Source organism: Curcuma longa, chromosome 3, assembly GCF_044706935.1.
Source record: "Curcuma longa cultivar G26 ecotype Majalengka, Jawa Barat chromosome 3, ITB_CL_G26_1.1, whole genome shotgun sequence".
Lineage (NCBI taxonomy): Eukaryota > Viridiplantae > Streptophyta > Magnoliopsida > Zingiberales > Zingiberaceae > Curcuma > Curcuma longa.
Window position 1 is genome coordinate 3,056,873 of NC_133863.1, and position 17,011 is coordinate 3,073,883.

The window sequence follows — 17,011 nt, forward strand, 5'->3', positions numbered from 1 at the left end:
TCCACCTTTTTGCAAAAGTGTGTATGTATTTTTTAAACCAAGAATATCATTTCGCTTACTATTTAAAAATAATTGATTGGAGCATCAAAGTAGACAAATCAATTATTTTCTAATCTCTTTACTATCCATTTTCACTTTTCGTTTTCTCTCTATTTTTTTCCCTGATCTTTAACTTGAACATCGGAGAGATCTTGCTAAGGTTCATCTTGACCATCTTCTAATATTTTCTTTTAGTCTTTTCAAATCTCTTTGATACTCAGCATTCCTAAGGGCAACCTAATTAACTCGACTTGAAGAGAGTCGGGCCTAATTGAAGTCTCTAGTATTCAGTTGGTCAAAAGAACTCGATCATACCATAGTTATTATGCTGAATTATCTCATCCAATCTCAGACTTGATCACAATAAAAAAAAAATCTCAATTTTAATCAGTAAGGTAATTTATTAATCCATGTATATACTCTTTAACATTGTAAAATTTCTTATCCTTGGAGCATGATTGAGTTGATTATTGTGAGGCAGATTTACTTATAGTGAACAAGAGTTGAATTTCAGTGAAGCTAAGATAATATCTTCCGATCAATTGTACTTTTTCAATTTATTTTCTCACAGATGATCATAAAATCGATCATATAAGACAGTACAGTTGGGATAATAGATTTCATTTTACTTATAATATTACAAAATTTCCTCCCGAGTCTATGCAAGCCAATTTATACAATAAATTAACCGTGTATTTCATTGACCACTACAAGTATGGATGGACTCCTGTGGGAAAACTTGGTTCATTTATCAGTCGTTGCCACATAACCAACGAAGAAATCATGTTGGAGGACCTGCCAGGTTATTCATCCGTCCGAACCTACAATCGATAACAACGAACGACGCCGTCCACAAGGCAAGCCTGTCGACATCACTCAAATCCCTTAGGCCGCCGGCGCCGGAGTAGCCGAAGACGGAAAACTTGGAAAACGATCGCATCAGCAGTCCCACTGTCAGCAGAAGCCTACCTCAGCCCAATTCGCTTCATGGTCAAGCCCAATTGCTTGCTTCAGACCATGTAAGTCATGAGACGCCCAATATGATATAATTTTCTTATTGGCCGTGCAAGCCAGGCTGCGTAGATTCACCCATTTGATATTAAAAAAAGGGAAAGATGCTAGAAAATGGCATAAGAAGCACTTGTTGCTTTTGAACCAAATCAAGGGGAGAAAGGAGAGAGAAGGACAGTTAGAGCGAGAAAAGAGGGCGAGAGAGAGGATGTCGTGGCAATCGTATGTCGACGAGCATCTGCTGTGCGAGGTGGCAAGCGGCGCGCGTCTTTCCGCTGCCGGCATCTTCGGTCATTCAGGCGACATATGGGCGATCAGCGAATCCTTCCCCGAGGTTTCCTCTGCTTCCATCGATCCCTTTTGCATCGCACCTTGATTTAAGTGTCTGATAGCTTGTAGTATGCGCGATTTTCGCTCCTCTGGATCCTGGCTACGTTAGTCTATTGATCGTATAGTGGTCGAGATGGGATTAAATTTTCAATTATTGGTTCCTGTACCAGAACTTTGGAGTTAGATCTGATGGATCACCGCTAAAAACTGGTTTTTCTGTCCAGTTTATGGCGGGTTTTCGATTATTTTCCTTCTGTTTGGTCAGATTAGGACCTTAGAGCTTGCTATCGACTGGCGGGGCCCATAAATATTAAATATTTGTGAAATATAGTTTTCAATTAATCATCATATGCTTTGCCTCAATTGAGAATGGTATACAAGTCTAATAATTTGAGATCGTATTGTATGTTGAGATCAAATCTGATGAAGAAAATGAGTCTATAGTAGGTTCAGATTACACTCATGTTATGATGACTAAATTCCATAGTTAGGCAAATGAATTGATGAGTTGTAACAAATAATGAACCAAAATTATTCTTCATCCTTATTAGTTGTCATCCTAGGGCAAACTACTGATTTTTGCATCACTTTTCTCAACCTAAGATTATGTTCAGTATCATGACTATACACCAATACTTTTTTGAGAAGCTTAATTCTTAGCAAATTTATTTTGTCCATGGAGCTTGTTAATGAATTGGATGATTGTTTTACTCAAAATAGTGGGCACAATGCTTGTAGAATATAGTTGTCAAGATTGAAGGTCCAATTTCAAATACTAGATTGATTTGCATTGAATTCTGTTTTTAGTAAACTAAATTTTTTATCCCTTTTTTCTTTTGGGATGGCATGTGGCTGAGTTTGGAAGAAATCAAATTTGAAGATTGGATGCAGTTACATTCATGATCTAGCATGTACAAAATGAAAACTTAATTCTTGATTCTATGAAATTTCTGACGGAAGTGTTTCATTTGCTTCTCTTCCATGAAAGTTTCATTTTCTCAATGTATCCAAATTTTCGGTCTATTTTTTATTTTGATGTCCATTCAATCTTTTTCATCTCTTCAACAAGTTTAGCAATAAGCATAATGACCCTATTGTTATGCTGGAGAAATTAACCTATAATTAGCTTTTTAGGAAATTTTCTTTATTAATTATTTGTTTCTGCTTGGCCCTTATAATTATATAAAAATTATAATTGTTAGCTCCCTTTGACTTGCCAAACTGTGGAAATATGAAAATCCATATGGAAAATGTTTTTGATTCTGTTACTGTTTTCTCTATACCTATCATATGTTAATGTGCATATCTTCTCAATACTACAGATCAAACCTGAAGAGTTCACCGCAATAATGAGTGACTTTGATGCACCTGGATCGCTTGCGACAAATGGATTATACCTTGGTGGAACGAAGTATATGGTTATTCAAGGTGAACCGGGTGCAGTTATTCGAGGGAAGAAGGTTAGTTTTTTGTTTGTATCTACGATTTGTTATGTTAGATTTTTAATTCCTTACTTCATACTAGATTTCTGTTTGTATGCTTGATCTTCAATTTACATTGAATTTCTGTTTTGTGCATTGAGACGTACACCCTCTGGATCTTGTCTAGTTGCTTATAATCGTTAGCAATGCCTGATGATAATTTGTCATTTTGTTTGGTTCATGATAATTAATTTACGTTGAGAGAAAAAATAAACGAACTGCATATATTTTAGCACGATTGCTGCTTACTGAACCAGTCAACCAGCCATGACTTTGTGGTAGTATTAATGATCTAGAATGCTTCTCTCTTCTTATATATTAAAAAAATGATTTTCAGAGTAGCAGCGGTGTCACTATAAAAAAGACTAACATGACTTTGATCTTCGGCATATATGATGAGTCGATGACTGGTGGAGAATGTAACGTGGTCGTGGAGAGACTTGGTGATTACCTTTGTGATCAAGGCTTCTGAATCCAAGCATTGCAGCTTGATAAACTTCTTTATTCTGTACTCGCTTATTGAATTAACCTGCAATGAATAATCAACTAAAACTCATGTTGGAGTATTCAAGTCCTGTTGGTTGCCTGTTGGCATGATCTCTTGAGCTGTATCATGCGACGGTTAACTGTTCTCGTGTTTGTGTTTCTGTATCTTGAAAATGCCATTAGAAGTTTGGTTTACAGATGGCATTAATTTGTGCATGATTTATGCTTTAAAAGTCAAAGGGCAAAGATTGAAAGGACGTTCCGTTTTGATTTTTTTTATCAAAAGTGTATCTTATTTTCGTGTATGATTATTTAATTATTTTTTATTATTATAATAATAATATTATTATTATTATTTTTTTATATTTTTTATTTAAATTTTAAATCGGAAGTGTACTGTAGCAGTTACAAAATTGAAATAATAGTTATTATAATTATAAATGTTAAGCCAGTTTAGTTTTGAGAGGTCATAATTTTTATTTAAAAATGAATCATTAAATATATAATATATCAAATCAAAATTTATTTAAAAATTTATATTTATTTATTACTGAGTATAACTCACAATGATCCGTTTTAAGTTTAAAAAAATATCATTTAAAGGTTTTTCGAAGGTTTCAAAGAATTTTAATTATTTTTATTTAAAATCATTTTTAATGTTGTGGCATTATAATTTTATAGCTGTTATAATTGTTGTAGTTGTAGTGGTTATGAAAATGATAGTAATTATAATTATAAATTATAATTGTTGTAATTATAACAGTTATAAAATTATAGTTACTATAATTGTATAACAGTTTAGTTGTAATAGCGTAGCTGCTATAACACAATGTAGCAGTTATGATTTCATAATTGTTATAGGTGAGGTAATAATAAAAATAATATGTATTATTTTACATGAGATTGATGACTTTTTTTTGATAAAATATTAAAATAAGTGTCCTTTTGATGATTTAGTAAAAAGGATGCCTTCTTTATTTTTGCCTCAAAGTCAAATGCATGTATATAGTTTAAAACTTATTCCAAAATCCAATATTGTGTATATGTATCTCTAAATTTGTAAATCTCTCATTCATTCCATTCCATTCCATATTTCCATTCACATGAAAGGATTTCCTTGATCGATTGTTTCATTGCTTTTCATTTAGAATACAAGGTTTTACAAAAAAAATTTCTATCTTCTCTGCCTTATATTTCTTTCCTGATAGACAACGAGAAATTGAAAAAACTAAATTATTTCTCTTCTTTCTTTCAGTATTTAACTTCTTGATTTTTATCTACTAAATTTTAGATGCAAATGAATCTTCTATTAAAGATCATAAATACAAATACAATAAACTATGAAGTCTTCAACAGGAGTGCTATGAAAAATCACCGTATAACATATATTTTCATTATTTATGGGGGTCTACATCTGGCCGATGTATAACGATATAACGATGTTGATATCAATTATAAAACATGAAGGGGAGAAGGTAAATTTATTTCCGTGCCGTTAGGTTTGGATCTCCGGCGACCAGAGAGCGGGCGAGAGAAAGGCGATATGGAGGCGAAGAGGTCGGCGCCGGCGCCGGCGCCAGCAAGGAGTCTCCACCCTTTCCCATGGCTGAATCTTATGGTGACCGAACCATTCTATCTCCTTCACGTCCTCCTCTTTTGCTCTTACTTCGCCGCTCGCAGTTCCGCTGCTCAAAGCCGCCCCTCGGATCTGTCCAATAATCTTATCCATAGGGTAGGTTTACTCATGCTTTATTATGTTAACTTTCCTTGTTTCTTCTTTCTGAGTTTTTCTTCTCTATACATTGGGAAATCACGAAGGTGACTTGTTACTGCATTTTACCTCTGTTTTGTTTGTTTACTTTGGGGGGTTTTGGATCCACAGGAGATTCAGGCGTTTCTTGCGTTTTTGGTGCTGCTGGTGGTGAAGGTATGATACCATCGGACTCATCATCGCTTCGCTTGCCGGGAAATTAACTTTTTTCCGGGCATAGTTCAGTTTAAAGCAAGCTAAGCTGCTGATTGCTTATAGAAAAAAATGTTCAATGTTCCCTGCACCCCCCCCCCCCCCCCCCCCGCCCCCCTTTTTTATCTGAATAAATAAAACTGTATAAGCCTTCGTGGTATCACGGTTGACGCCCTCCTGCTTTGTATAATGAAATAGACCACGCGAAGGTGAACTTCAAATGTAATTAGCTAAAATATCTTTAGTCAAATTTTAGCCCATCATATTGCACCTATTTTTCTTTATTTATCTTGTGGCTGATCTCAATAGTTTGAAGTTGTGCAGCTCAATGATGATGTTCTTTTTGGCTTAGGCAGTTCATAAACAATGTTAGATTTTGAGAATCCTTGTCAATTCTCCTCCATAAAGTAATTGGGCATTGGAACACCAATTCCTCATAGTGCAATTATGTTGTTCTCATGTTTGGACAATTGAAAATGTTCCTGTCTCTAGACAATCGATTCTTCATGTTGAAATCTATGAAAACTAAAGTAGTGACTGTTGATGCAAAATTTTGTTCTATATATGGATGGGAAGTTTAGTGCTGATTTTTTTTTCCAATTGAGAGCAACTTGGACTATTTGTTGACATATTTGGCTACTGATTTAGATGAACATATTTCAAACAGGTGGTGAGGAGGAAACCTGGGAAGCATTTGTTGCTGATAGTTTACTATATGCCAAGGTAGGTGAATCTACTTTTACCAATTTGAATGGTGAAGTGTATTTAATTCTGGTTGCAGCATTGAATCCCTAGTGTTATTCGAAAAATTACAAACCAACGATTTCCCAAAATTCATTGTCTGCTAAAAAGTCTTTACTCCGTTTCCCATTTTCAGCACATATTCTGTCATCCTGCTTTCATAAAAAAATTTATAACATTCTTGATGGCATCTTGCTTCAGGCATTCCTATTTGCAATTGCTTTAGTAATCAACTACAGCTTGGCCCTATGCTACTTGGTGGCTTTTCTAGGTAACCATACTTCATTTTATTTATTTATTTTTATAACTACAAGTTAATATATTTTGATATATGAGCTAGTAGACATGGGAAAGAACGGGCAATAAAGCCACATAATTAGTCGTGAACTATGTTTTTAATCAGTTTTTATCTTTAGTTGATTTCAGCAACTGGAAAGTCATATAGTGTTAATTTGGTTAAAAATTATTAGGGCTTAATTTTTATTGTAGGACCTTGTAGCTTTAACAGATGAGGAATGCCACTTTTCTTTACGCAAAATATTACTTGTTTCCCTGATATTTGGATTTATCTTTGCAGTAATATTCATTATTGCTCAGCAACCACCATACGATGGCCTAGGTATGACTCTCTTTTACATTATATTCTTCCAATCACTATACTGCATTAGATTCATGTCCTAGTCTGTTATTATCTTTTACAGTTTTTTTGAAATGGAGGATCTATGCTATGAAAACCTTTGATAATTCATGAAATACTTGTCTCATTGAATGTTTGCTTATGTTGCTTCATTATTGTACTTATCAATATATTAGCTTAGCACTTCAAACTTTTTGTCATTGTCACTTATGGCATTTGCTAGCATAGTTGAGGGATAAGATTCATGCAGCCACCACAAATAGTTTGCTGAACATGCTTTGAAGATGCTGCTGCCATGTTAACCAGAACATAGTGAAATAAATTTGTTAGACACAGAATGAAAGAGTATGCATGATATTACCATTTTCCTTTGAAGAGTAATTGATATTATACTTATCCCAATGCTTAATCTCTTAAGAGAACACACAATTCATATAGATGGACTATTTTCAATGTCCACTACTTTTTCCAAGCATAAAACGGAACCAAACAAAAAAGAGTTATTAGTTTCTGTAGAATAAACTTTGTCTTGGTTTATAAAGAAATTGCAAAAAGGATTTTAGACTAAATTTAAAATTTGGACTAATTTGCAAAAAATTGCAGGCTGAAGTATGGGTTCTTGAACACTGGGTTCATTATGGCAATTTAACACAACCGAAATAAGTATTTGGGTTGAGACTAGATTCAAGCTCATAACTCTGCATGATACCGTGTTAGCACAATTAATGACAACTTCAAAAGTCAAGTTGTTTGGAATTGGCCCGAGTTATCTGTTTATGTTTTTCACAATCTACACATTTAACAATCTAAGGTAACAAACTGCTAGATATTCACAGCGTGGCTATTATACAAAATCTATTGAGTCTGATGTGTGAGGCTGTAGGGTACCCAGAAGAGGGAGAAGTACATTCACAAAAAAACTAAGTGCTGATAAAAATACGAGCACATCATGTTCTGGATAAAGTGCAGAAGTTCAAAGGATTGGAATAGCAAGATGAGCAATCGGAGAAGGCGACATTAAAACTTCATAAATTTAGATGGAAACTCTTGATTTAACAGAAGAAATTTTTTTCACTACCTCACTAAACTAATGGTGAATGACAGCTTTCAGATTCAGACCTTTATATGGTTCCTAATCTAAGCCGTGTAGCACATTTGCTTGTTTTAACTAGTTACACTAATGGTTAGGTATGTGAAATTAGTCAAGAAAACGTTAGATAAAATATCCTCAGAGCTCTTTGGGTTTACAGAAGTGCTACTAGTCATATCCTTGAGCTGATACAAATACATAAGTAGCTGAGGATCTTTGAGTTTGACTCTATGTTCTTTTATTTAGGCATTAATTATTTTCAATATAAGCTGAAGTTTCTTTTTGCGAGTTTCAGGTGATTGTAGTCAATTAACCCCTTTGCAATTAGAAAGCTTGTTGACTGAAGGAAACACTTCAAAATTTTGGCTGGTTAGTTGAGCATAATTATTTTGGCAGCTTTTGTTTTACATTTGTCAGCTTAAGTACATGAACAAATTGAGTTCCTCGACTGGAAATAATTCATTGATTTTTTCATTAAACTCTTCTTTAATTTGATTTTTTTGTGGTTACAAAATTTGCATTGATGATTGAACAGGTTGAGTTTCGGGCTTTGTGTTCTTCAACGTATGTGTGTAACAGTCGTATTTTCCCGGATCTCTCAGTAATGTGAGTTCTTTATGCTGTAATGTCAAGAAAGCTTTTGTGTATCATTGTGCGACAATTTCACTTATTACAATGGCAAAGTTGGAGAGGTGTGTTTTTGTTTGTTACTCAGATAATCAGGCTTCATTATGGCATAGTGCATTTCAAGGGTGGTTCTCTATGGCAATTTCACCCAAAGTTGTTTCTCCAATGTCTTAATTTCTTTGGTAGATAGTTAAGCTGCAGTTAAAGATTCACCTAGCTATGGAAATATATAACTTCTGAAGTTTATTGCTGTATGTTTTCCCTTCTTGATTGATTTCTTTGGTACATATCTGGCAGATACTCAAATAAAAATATTTCTTTTGGAATAGTGGATATTGGGCACTTTCCAAATGCTGCAGAGAAATTTGGAATATCTTTGCCTGGTAATGATTTTTGGTTGCTTTATCAGATATTGCTTTATGATCAATTGGTTTCTTTGACACCTACAAGGACTCTATCTTCTTATGCCCTTTTAGAACAATGATTTTTTTTTGTTTAATTGACATTTTTATTAGTTCTTTCTTGTTTGGTCATACAGGTCATATCCCAACTTATATTTTGTTTGAAAATGCCGTTGAAATTGCTAGACTGCCAGAAATTGGTTATGCAGAAATTTCTCTTCCAAAAATTTCAAAGGTATTCTTCTCTTATTACTACTAGTCATTTGGTATTTCATAATCATCTCAAATATAAAATTAGTAAAAAAAATATAATTTCTAGATCTAAAATAGAAATGCCTTTTTAAAATAAAACTTACCAATCCTCCAGTCAGTCTCAGATTGTTTGTTCAGGGTTGGGATACATCATTTGCTGAAATACGACAACTAAAGAGTTTTTGGTGTATTATCATGTCCAGTGGTTGAGCTATGAGAATTTAGGCTCCATGAGAAATTAGAATTCACAACTAAAAATTTAGAATTTGATTTTTAACTTTAGAATTATTTTTGACTAACATGGGAATTACCAATGCAACTTCTTGACTTCTGACCATCCAGCATGGGGCATTTCTAATCACCTGACTTTCTAATCAATTCAATTGTAGAGTACATGGCAACAAGAGCAACCTGTCAAATAGTGGTTAAGCTATTTCACGATAATTAAACATTGGGAAGAGTCACTATTGGGAATCTGTTAGATACAATTATCCAAACATGTTTGTTTTAGTAATTAGAAATTTTTCGTATAGTCAAGAAATATCTTAAGGAACTTGGTAAGAATCTTTGCAATAGAGTTTGTGTCTATCTCATGCTGAATTTGTAAAACCTTTACAATGTTGTATGGTGGCAATCCACCTAGTCCTCTTGATTAGTCTCTTTTTTTTTGCCACAAATTTGTAGTGATGTCAACAAACAAGCAAATACATGTGCAACAAACACTACAAGTATATTGCTTTCAAAGTAGACTTAATTTGGGTTCATCTTTGCAAAGAACACTTTCCTTGAGGTTCTCTTAGCAAACTCAGCTTTGAGTCGATCTGCTATTCACTTTCTATTAACAAACAAATGATTTTGGTGATAAAGGGTAAATGGGTATTGTGGTCTTAGATAGGGGCATTTTGACAATAAAGTAGAAACCTAAGGGCATTTTGATATTATCAAACTTTGGGGGCATTTTGAAAAGCTAGTAAACATTATGGGCCATTTTGGAAATTACCCAAGATGAAATGCAATTGGTGAATGGCTATTTTCAAGCTAAGAAGTATGATGCAGAAGCTTTAAATGTGACTTTTGACCATCCAACACATGATCCTTCCGATTGCTCCACTCTGCAATCTATTCGCGTATAATTCAATATGACAATTAGAGCAACCCCTAGGATAGCAGTGCCATATTACTTCATGATAGTTAAACAATGGAAAGTCACCATGAGAATATGTTAACATGCAAGCATTCCTTTTTTGTTACTTGGACATTTTTATTTTACTCATGTGGGTACTTGGTTTCATGCGCATTAATTTATGAGGCCATTACTTTTTTTTCTAACTTTATAAGTTTGTTTGAGTTTATAAAAGTTTCATTGTTGATCCTTTAGGTCATCATTGTTTAAGTAAATTAATTAACTTATATATTTTTTAGATGATTTTTTTTCATGTTTGTCGCTGAGGTTGAAAGATGGATCCATTCTCATTCTTTTGGGTTCATAGTTACCCCTTTCTCTCTTCTCAGTGGAATACGTGTAAGAAGAAAGACTTTTCTTGGTGTGGTTAGACTATTTAGTGTAGCATTGACTGCTACCTCATTATCAACTTGTCCTTCATCTTAAATGATGTAGCTAAACTCTAGTTCTAGTATCACCAATGTTATCTATTCAACCCCTAAACAACTGGAAGACTGATAAAATCTTAATGCGTCAGAGCTAATTAACTTGCTTTTGGTTATGCCTTGCATCTATTTTATACTGCCCCTCCAAATGAATTAGGTTATATATGTACACATTGAACTGTAAAATAAAGATTTCAATTGACTAAGTTCCATAAAGCTCACGCAGGAATTTTCTTGCGTTTCCAATTGCTGAAGATTCTTTGTCAAAATTTTTGAGCTTGATAGACGACTTATTGGATACATTTTTGGTTAGCTTGCCACGAAACTGATGTTACTGAGTCACTGACGACTTATCATCACCTTGTGTCTTAACCCACCCCAACTGGAAGACTGATAAATCTGAATGTCTTAGAGATAATTAAAGTTTCTTTTAGTTATGCCTTGTGTCTATTTTATCCTCTTCCCGAAGAACGAATTAGTTTAAAAGTATGTACACATTGTACTGCAAAACATTGAAGACTAATTGAGGTTTCATAAAGCTGATGCAGTAAATTTGTTGTTTTTATTGCAGAAGCTTCTTTGTCAAAAATTTGAGCTTGATAGACGACTTATTGAGTACATCTCCAGTTAGCTTCTTACGAAACTGATCCTGAAACTAGTTTTTTTTTTTTGGTGTGTGTGTTAATTTTAGTTGGTATTTTCTGGTGTCGGCTACTCGTTCAAATTATATCGAGTGAGCTGCTGGTACGAGTATCTATTATTTCTTTACACGATTATGGATTGTAATGTGAGTTTTCTTACTTAAAACTTTTTTGTACCAAACCAAATGCTGAGATATTTTTAATAAAGATACAATTTATTCATGTTATTTAAGCTGTTCTGGCTCTTCTGTAAAAACATATGGTCATGCGGACCTAACACAGTCATGCTGTTCTATAACTTGTTTGAAGGACAATGCTATTTTAGTCTTCCTTAGTGGGTGCGCTGTCTTCCTTTAAAAATTTCACTGCGTTACTTTTTCTCAGACGAAATAAGGCAATCATCTTTAGGGAAAGCAATAGCATAAGAATAGAATAGAAATATGTACTCGTTAGTTTTTTTTAATGGAATAACAATTTCAACATATGAAAATAAGTATTCTTGAGATTTATAAAAAGAATAACCAAGAGAAAATAATAATTGTCAAAATCGAAATCCATATTTATGTTATACATCACACCTGAATGATTATTAAGTCATTAGGAATATCTATTCAAACATATTAAGAACTTTTCCCTAATTTGTTTGATTGGATGCTTTGGCATTTGAGAAAAATGCATTTCGTAAAAGCATTTTCAAGAGCAGGTGCATTCTTCAAACATAATTTAGCGTGATGAATTCTCATTCAGACTTGCTTTGTTAGGTACGTTTCTAATTTATGGTGTTTGTTAGATTTAGTTATCTACTTTCTGCAATGATAATTTCTAATTGCTAAAGTATGTCCTTTAGTTAATTAAGTACATTTCAGATTTTTTGCAAATTACAATAAGACAAATCTCTTTTTTTTTTTTCAATTCTATGATAACTCTATGGTTTCATTTTTTTTTACTAGTGATTTCAGATATAATCTCATCTGTCATCATCTTTGCAGAATTACTTTAAGCCATGAAAGAAGCAGCAATTTCGAAGTGATCACATTATGTTCTTGACATGGTTCTTAGGCAGTAGATGTATCCGTCTCATTATTAGATCCAACATTGTAGCCTCCTAGATCTTGCTTTCTTAAATCATCAATTATATTATCCAAATAAAGCTACATAAGTATATTATGCTAGATTCTATAGTCTGCTAGATGTTTATTTATGATTTTGCATGTTTTCATTGTAGAAATCTTCTATTGGTACGAGCAAACAAAAAAAACAAAGATTATGACAACTCCCACAGTAATATAGAAATGATCTCACTTACTATTGCAATAGGCCAATAGGGAACACCTTTGATGTACTTGATGAAAATAAACTACGTATCGCTGAATCAATTCTTGGCTCAAAGGGGCCTACATCTGCCCTTATCACTGAACCAAACTTTGACCTGTCAATATCATGTAGCAATAAATTTACCCAAACTGTAGGCCATATTGACATGTTCCCTGACTGCCAGAAAGTGTCAGTCACAGAAGGCTAAATCTTATAACTAAGATAATCAAGTCTAATATTACTCTCTTGATGTATATATCAGAAAAGATCCAAAAAATATATATGAAAGTTAACTTTAATGCAATATCCCGCAGTATTTATGTTTCTCTGAAACTTGTTTTGTAATGGCTGGCTCGTCTCCTGATGGATGCCTATCATTAAAGAATCAAAGCATGTCATTTGAAGTTGTGCATCAATAGGGTCACTTACCTTTTCTATTTCTTTCTTCAAGATTTAGAAAATGCATCTGTTAATACTTCGAAATGTTTTTTTTTTTTTAACTCCAAAGTGCTTGCGTGAGCATACTCCACAATTAGGAATTGGACTGTTTTAGATGAAACTTTCTTTAGTTTGGTGGGCAACAAGGATCTGATGCTCAATTAGTTTGTTTCCATTAGGAATGGGCATATTGTCTAATTTAAAACTCTGAATTGTGATCTATGCCACCTTGTGCTTCTGTTTTCGCCTACTTTTGTTTTCATGTTTTTTGAGTTTTGATTTACGTTTTCACAAGATGAAGTTAAATTGTTCTTCCTTTAAATCGAGTCAACCAATGGATTTGGCATTTCCTACTCATCTAGGAATCAGTGAGCCTCATTCATGGTAGACTGGTTACAGCTTTAAATGGCTTTTATTTGCCCACAAGTTCCGCGTGTCTCCATCATGATGAGATGGCCCCATGCCACTGCCCCAGTTGATGAGATCCTGTCAGTGCAAAACAGATTTCTGAGATAATAAAAAATGGCATGGGGTTATACTTCCCTCGGGAAAATAAAAATAAAAATAATCAAATAATTTGTTTCTATATTTGCAGAATTTAACATCTTTTATATAATTTTTTCTCTATTTTCTTTAAAAAATTAAAATCTGTTTTTTCATCGCTTTATTTAATTTATAATACATATGTTAATTTTACACATTTATATATATATATATATATCATGGTGAATATAGAGAAAGGAGGGAGGTACAGGATTCGGTGCGTTTAAACAGTGACTCCTCCAACATAACGGAAATATTATATATTTTTTCGTTAACTTTAATTTATAACTGATTAATTGACCAAAACTATAAGATCGTTTTTTTAGAATAATTTAAGTGTTTAAATTTTGTCTCAGCTTTGTTTAAACTGGTTAGTGAATAATATTTTAGCCGAGGTTGACAATTAATTTATAGGACATTTAGAAAATTAGTGATTGGATGGAATGTTTTTTTATTATAAATTAAAAAGGAACTCTATCTTTCTCATCTTTGGATGTTTAGGGAAAAAAAAACTTGCTCGTTTTATTTTATTTTAAAAAAAATCATAAATGCCTGGGGAGGAGTTAAAGTGCATTTCAGGCATCCAGAAATTGCAGACCTCTCCTCTCCCAATTAAGTGCCACGTCTTCCTAAAGGAGGTGAAAATTTATGAAACAAGACACAAGTTTCTTGCTGTTTAACTGCCAACGATAAGTAATAAAACATCTGAATTTTCTTTTGTAGTTTTTTCTTTCAGTATCATCCAAAAGACCAGGCTTGGCTCCTTATGTGACGTACAAGTAGAAATGTAGAATGAAAAATTTGTAATATGTTTTAATTGTTCGCTTCAAATTTCCTATAAACTGTTGTATTCAAGTCAATTCCTGAAGTTCATAATCTCAACAAGTTTAGTTATCAATGCCATATCAAGAGAAATAAAAAAAGGAGGATTTTTTTTTTTCTTTCTGAAGAAATAGTTGAAGGCACGAAGATGACCACTCTTTCTCATGCTGGTAATTTCAATCATAGATTGGAAATTAAGAACAAATCATACAATTGAAGCTGAAGAAGAGCAGTAATTGAACATTAAACCTAGGAATTCTGCTTCTCTAAGTAGCAGAGTGAGGGGTGGCAAGGGATAACTCAGAGGAGACGACCTTTGGCGACGTCACCGGGAACAACGGCAGCAGCCGGGGCGGCTCCATATCGGGGGAGGCCCCTGGGGACGGGTGCAGGTAGAACCCTTTACCAGCGATGGCCAGGTCCTCTGCCCACTTAGCTGCCTCGGAGCTCGGGTGTGGCTGCGGCAGGTTGAAGGGATCCGGGATCAGGGGAGTCACTGGACTAAGAACCAAGGAGGGGAAATCCAGCATGCTGGGCGACAGGAGATCCGGCCTCTTCCGGGGAGAGAATCCAGCGGCGCCGCCAGGGGAATTGGTATTGGAGCACAGAAATGCCGGCATCAGAGGGCTCAACATCTTCAGGTTCTTGAGGCTGTTCCTCCGCTCGTAGAGCTTGAAAGACGGCTTTTTGGGGCCGGTGGCCTTGGCCGCCGTAGCTTGGGGCTGCCCCTTCCCGGCCGCGGCCGCCGCTGCAGTCTCGGCGGAACCCGTGAGCATCTGCACCACCTTCTTGAAGGAGGAGCTGTCTGCCTGGACGAAGGTCGTCGGGTACGGCGTCGCCTCGCAGGCTTTGGACGTCAGCGGGGTCGGAGAGACCTGCGTCGGAGCAGCGGCCACCGCTCCATCGGCACAGCTGTAGGCGCTGCTACTGCTACCGAGCTCTTCCTTTTCCATTGTATCTAGTGGAAGAACAAAAGCCCTTCTAATACGAAAAAAAACTGAAGCTTTGCACTGAGAGAGAGGTGGAAGCTGGCAAAAGTCAGCAGTAGCAGCAGGCAGCAGCAGTGGGCAGAGGAATAGGGAAAGAAAGAAAGGCTCGACGGAGTTAATAAAGATACAAAATTTTCTCTGTTCTTTCTGAAAACAAAGTCATAACTTTTTTGGGATAGAAAAATAATTTACTTTTTTGATTTTTTTTATTCTATGGCATGATGATGATGAATTCTGTTCCTTTTCCCATTCTGAAACCAGACTTTGAATCCCCGTTCCCCACAATCTAAAGACGCAACGAGCTTTTCTTTTGGAGCAGCCAACATGGTCACCTAAATTATCCAATTTTGTGCCACAACAAATCATCTGCTTGAGCACCATTACTGTTCCTTAATGCAGATGAGTGGAGCACCCAATTCTCATTTAATGGCCATTTTACTCTCTCTCTCTCTCTCGGACCATGAATTCGATCAGGAACCTGGAGACAAAATACTCTGTCCTGTATTATTTCCAGTGTTCTCTATCTTTAGATATCTATAACGCGTGAAACTTAGTGTCGAAAGAACACTTCACAGCTAGGCGGAAGACGTACTGTAAGCCTGATCTTTTAGATTTTACTTATTTTTTAATTACTATCTCGACTTCGTTTGTGGGACTGTAGCATATGCCATCATCTTGTTGCCTCTTTGAATGAAACAAGATCAGAAGGCATATATTACATGCACATCAGACTGAGCGGCTTTGTTTGTACGTAGATTATATTCACACATATAGATTGGCTGTTTGGAGATTTATGAATCTCCTTAGTACATAAATAACAAAAACCAAAAAACAGAAAAGAAAAGGAAACGGAGGTCCATCATTAATACAGGAAAAGAACCCTATTAGTTCGTTGGATCGCACTCATTGCGACACAAAATCGGTGGAGAGGGATTTGCGCTTTGCAAATCACTTGTTCATCCTTTTGTTCTGTATCTTTTTGATGCTTCCCTTTTACATTATAGCTTTCAGTTAAAGAAATATGGAGATTATTTTTTTTCCCTTACTTTTTCTAAAAGAAATGGATAGAGTGGCCGAATCTAAGGTAGGCTGTCTCGTTAGTGGAAGGACAACAAACATACTTATAATTAATCTTAGATAAAGATTAGTCTTTAATTTCTAGCCCCTGTTTGTGTAGACCTTCATCGTTTTTATCAACCGAATTTAAAAGGAGAAAAATAGTGATCAGGCTTGGTCAGAGCAGGAGGGGTAATTCAAATGAATTATGGAGCCTAACAAGCTCACTTATAATCCATATGGATGATGAAACACTCTCCTTATGATGAGCATTGATCAATTGATGTCTTGGTTCAAGAAAGTCTCTGCAACCGTATGATGCATGAGCATTGATCACTTATGATTGTTAAGATGATATGATGTTGAAATGCTCATTCCTTAACAAATAACTTTTGCTCTTTTCATGTACAAGCACATTAAATTAGATTCAGATAGATTTAAACAATAGAGTGATAAATCATGTAGGATGGCGTTGCTAACTAAATAGAGTGATAAATCATACAACATGAGATATTATTTTTGTCAAAACCTACCCTTTAAAT

At 34.8% G+C, this 17,011-nt stretch overlaps 2 protein-coding genes and 1 pseudogene across 2 annotated transcripts; 2 read left to right on the forward strand and 1 right to left on the reverse strand.

The window, feature by feature from the left end:
- Nucleotides 1–1,185: 1,185 nt before the first annotated feature.
- Nucleotides 1,186–3,542, forward strand: LOC141823518 (profilin-like). The gene is made up of 3 exons (XM_074710809.1): nucleotides 1,186–1,384; nucleotides 2,703–2,840; nucleotides 3,199–3,542. The coding sequence occupies exons 1-3, from the start codon at nucleotides 1,259–1,261 to the stop codon at nucleotides 3,331–3,333; spliced, it is 399 nt and encodes a 132-aa protein (XP_074566910.1). The 5' UTR covers nucleotides 1,186–1,258; the 3' UTR covers nucleotides 3,334–3,542.
- A 1,300-nt stretch (nucleotides 3,543–4,842) lies between these two features.
- On the forward strand, nucleotides 4,843–11,539 carry LOC141824743 (uncharacterized). The gene is made up of 10 exons (XM_074712074.1): nucleotides 4,843–5,079; nucleotides 5,230–5,274; nucleotides 5,986–6,033; nucleotides 6,253–6,322; nucleotides 6,629–6,670; nucleotides 8,074–8,147; nucleotides 8,314–8,384; nucleotides 8,703–8,788; nucleotides 8,944–9,041; nucleotides 11,238–11,539. Exons 1-10 carry the CDS (start codon nucleotides 4,891–4,893, stop codon nucleotides 11,295–11,297), a joined length of 783 nt encoding a protein of 260 aa, XP_074568175.1. The 5' UTR covers nucleotides 4,843–4,890; the 3' UTR covers nucleotides 11,298–11,539.
- A 3,061-nt stretch (nucleotides 11,540–14,600) lies between these two features.
- LOC141824686 (VQ motif-containing protein 4-like) lies at nucleotides 14,601–15,576 on the reverse strand (annotated as a pseudogene).
- Between the last annotated feature and the right edge of the window lie 1,435 nt (nucleotides 15,577–17,011).

Coding starts and splice junctions, on each gene's coding strand:
- LOC141824743 (XM_074712074.1), top strand. CDS start 4,891: ATGGAGGCGAAGAGGTCGGCGCCGGCGCCGGCGCCAGCAAGGAGTCTC. Junction 5,275..5,985: donor TGGTGCTGCTGGTGGTGAAG/GTATGATACCAT, acceptor ACAGGTGGTGAG/GAGGAAACCTGGGAAGCATT. Junction 6,034..6,252: donor ATAGTTTACTATATGCCAAG/GTAGGTGAATCT, acceptor ATCTTGCTTCAG/GCATTCCTATTTGCAATTGC.
- LOC141823518 (XM_074710809.1), top strand. CDS start 1,259: ATGTCGTGGCAATCGTATGTCGACGAGCATCTGCTGTGCGAGGTGGCA. Junction 1,385..2,702: donor TCAGCGAATCCTTCCCCGAG/GTTTCCTCTGCT, acceptor TCAATACTACAG/ATCAAACCTGAAGAGTTCAC. Junction 2,841..3,198: donor CAGTTATTCGAGGGAAGAAG/GTTAGTTTTTTG, acceptor AATGATTTTCAG/AGTAGCAGCGGTGTCACTAT.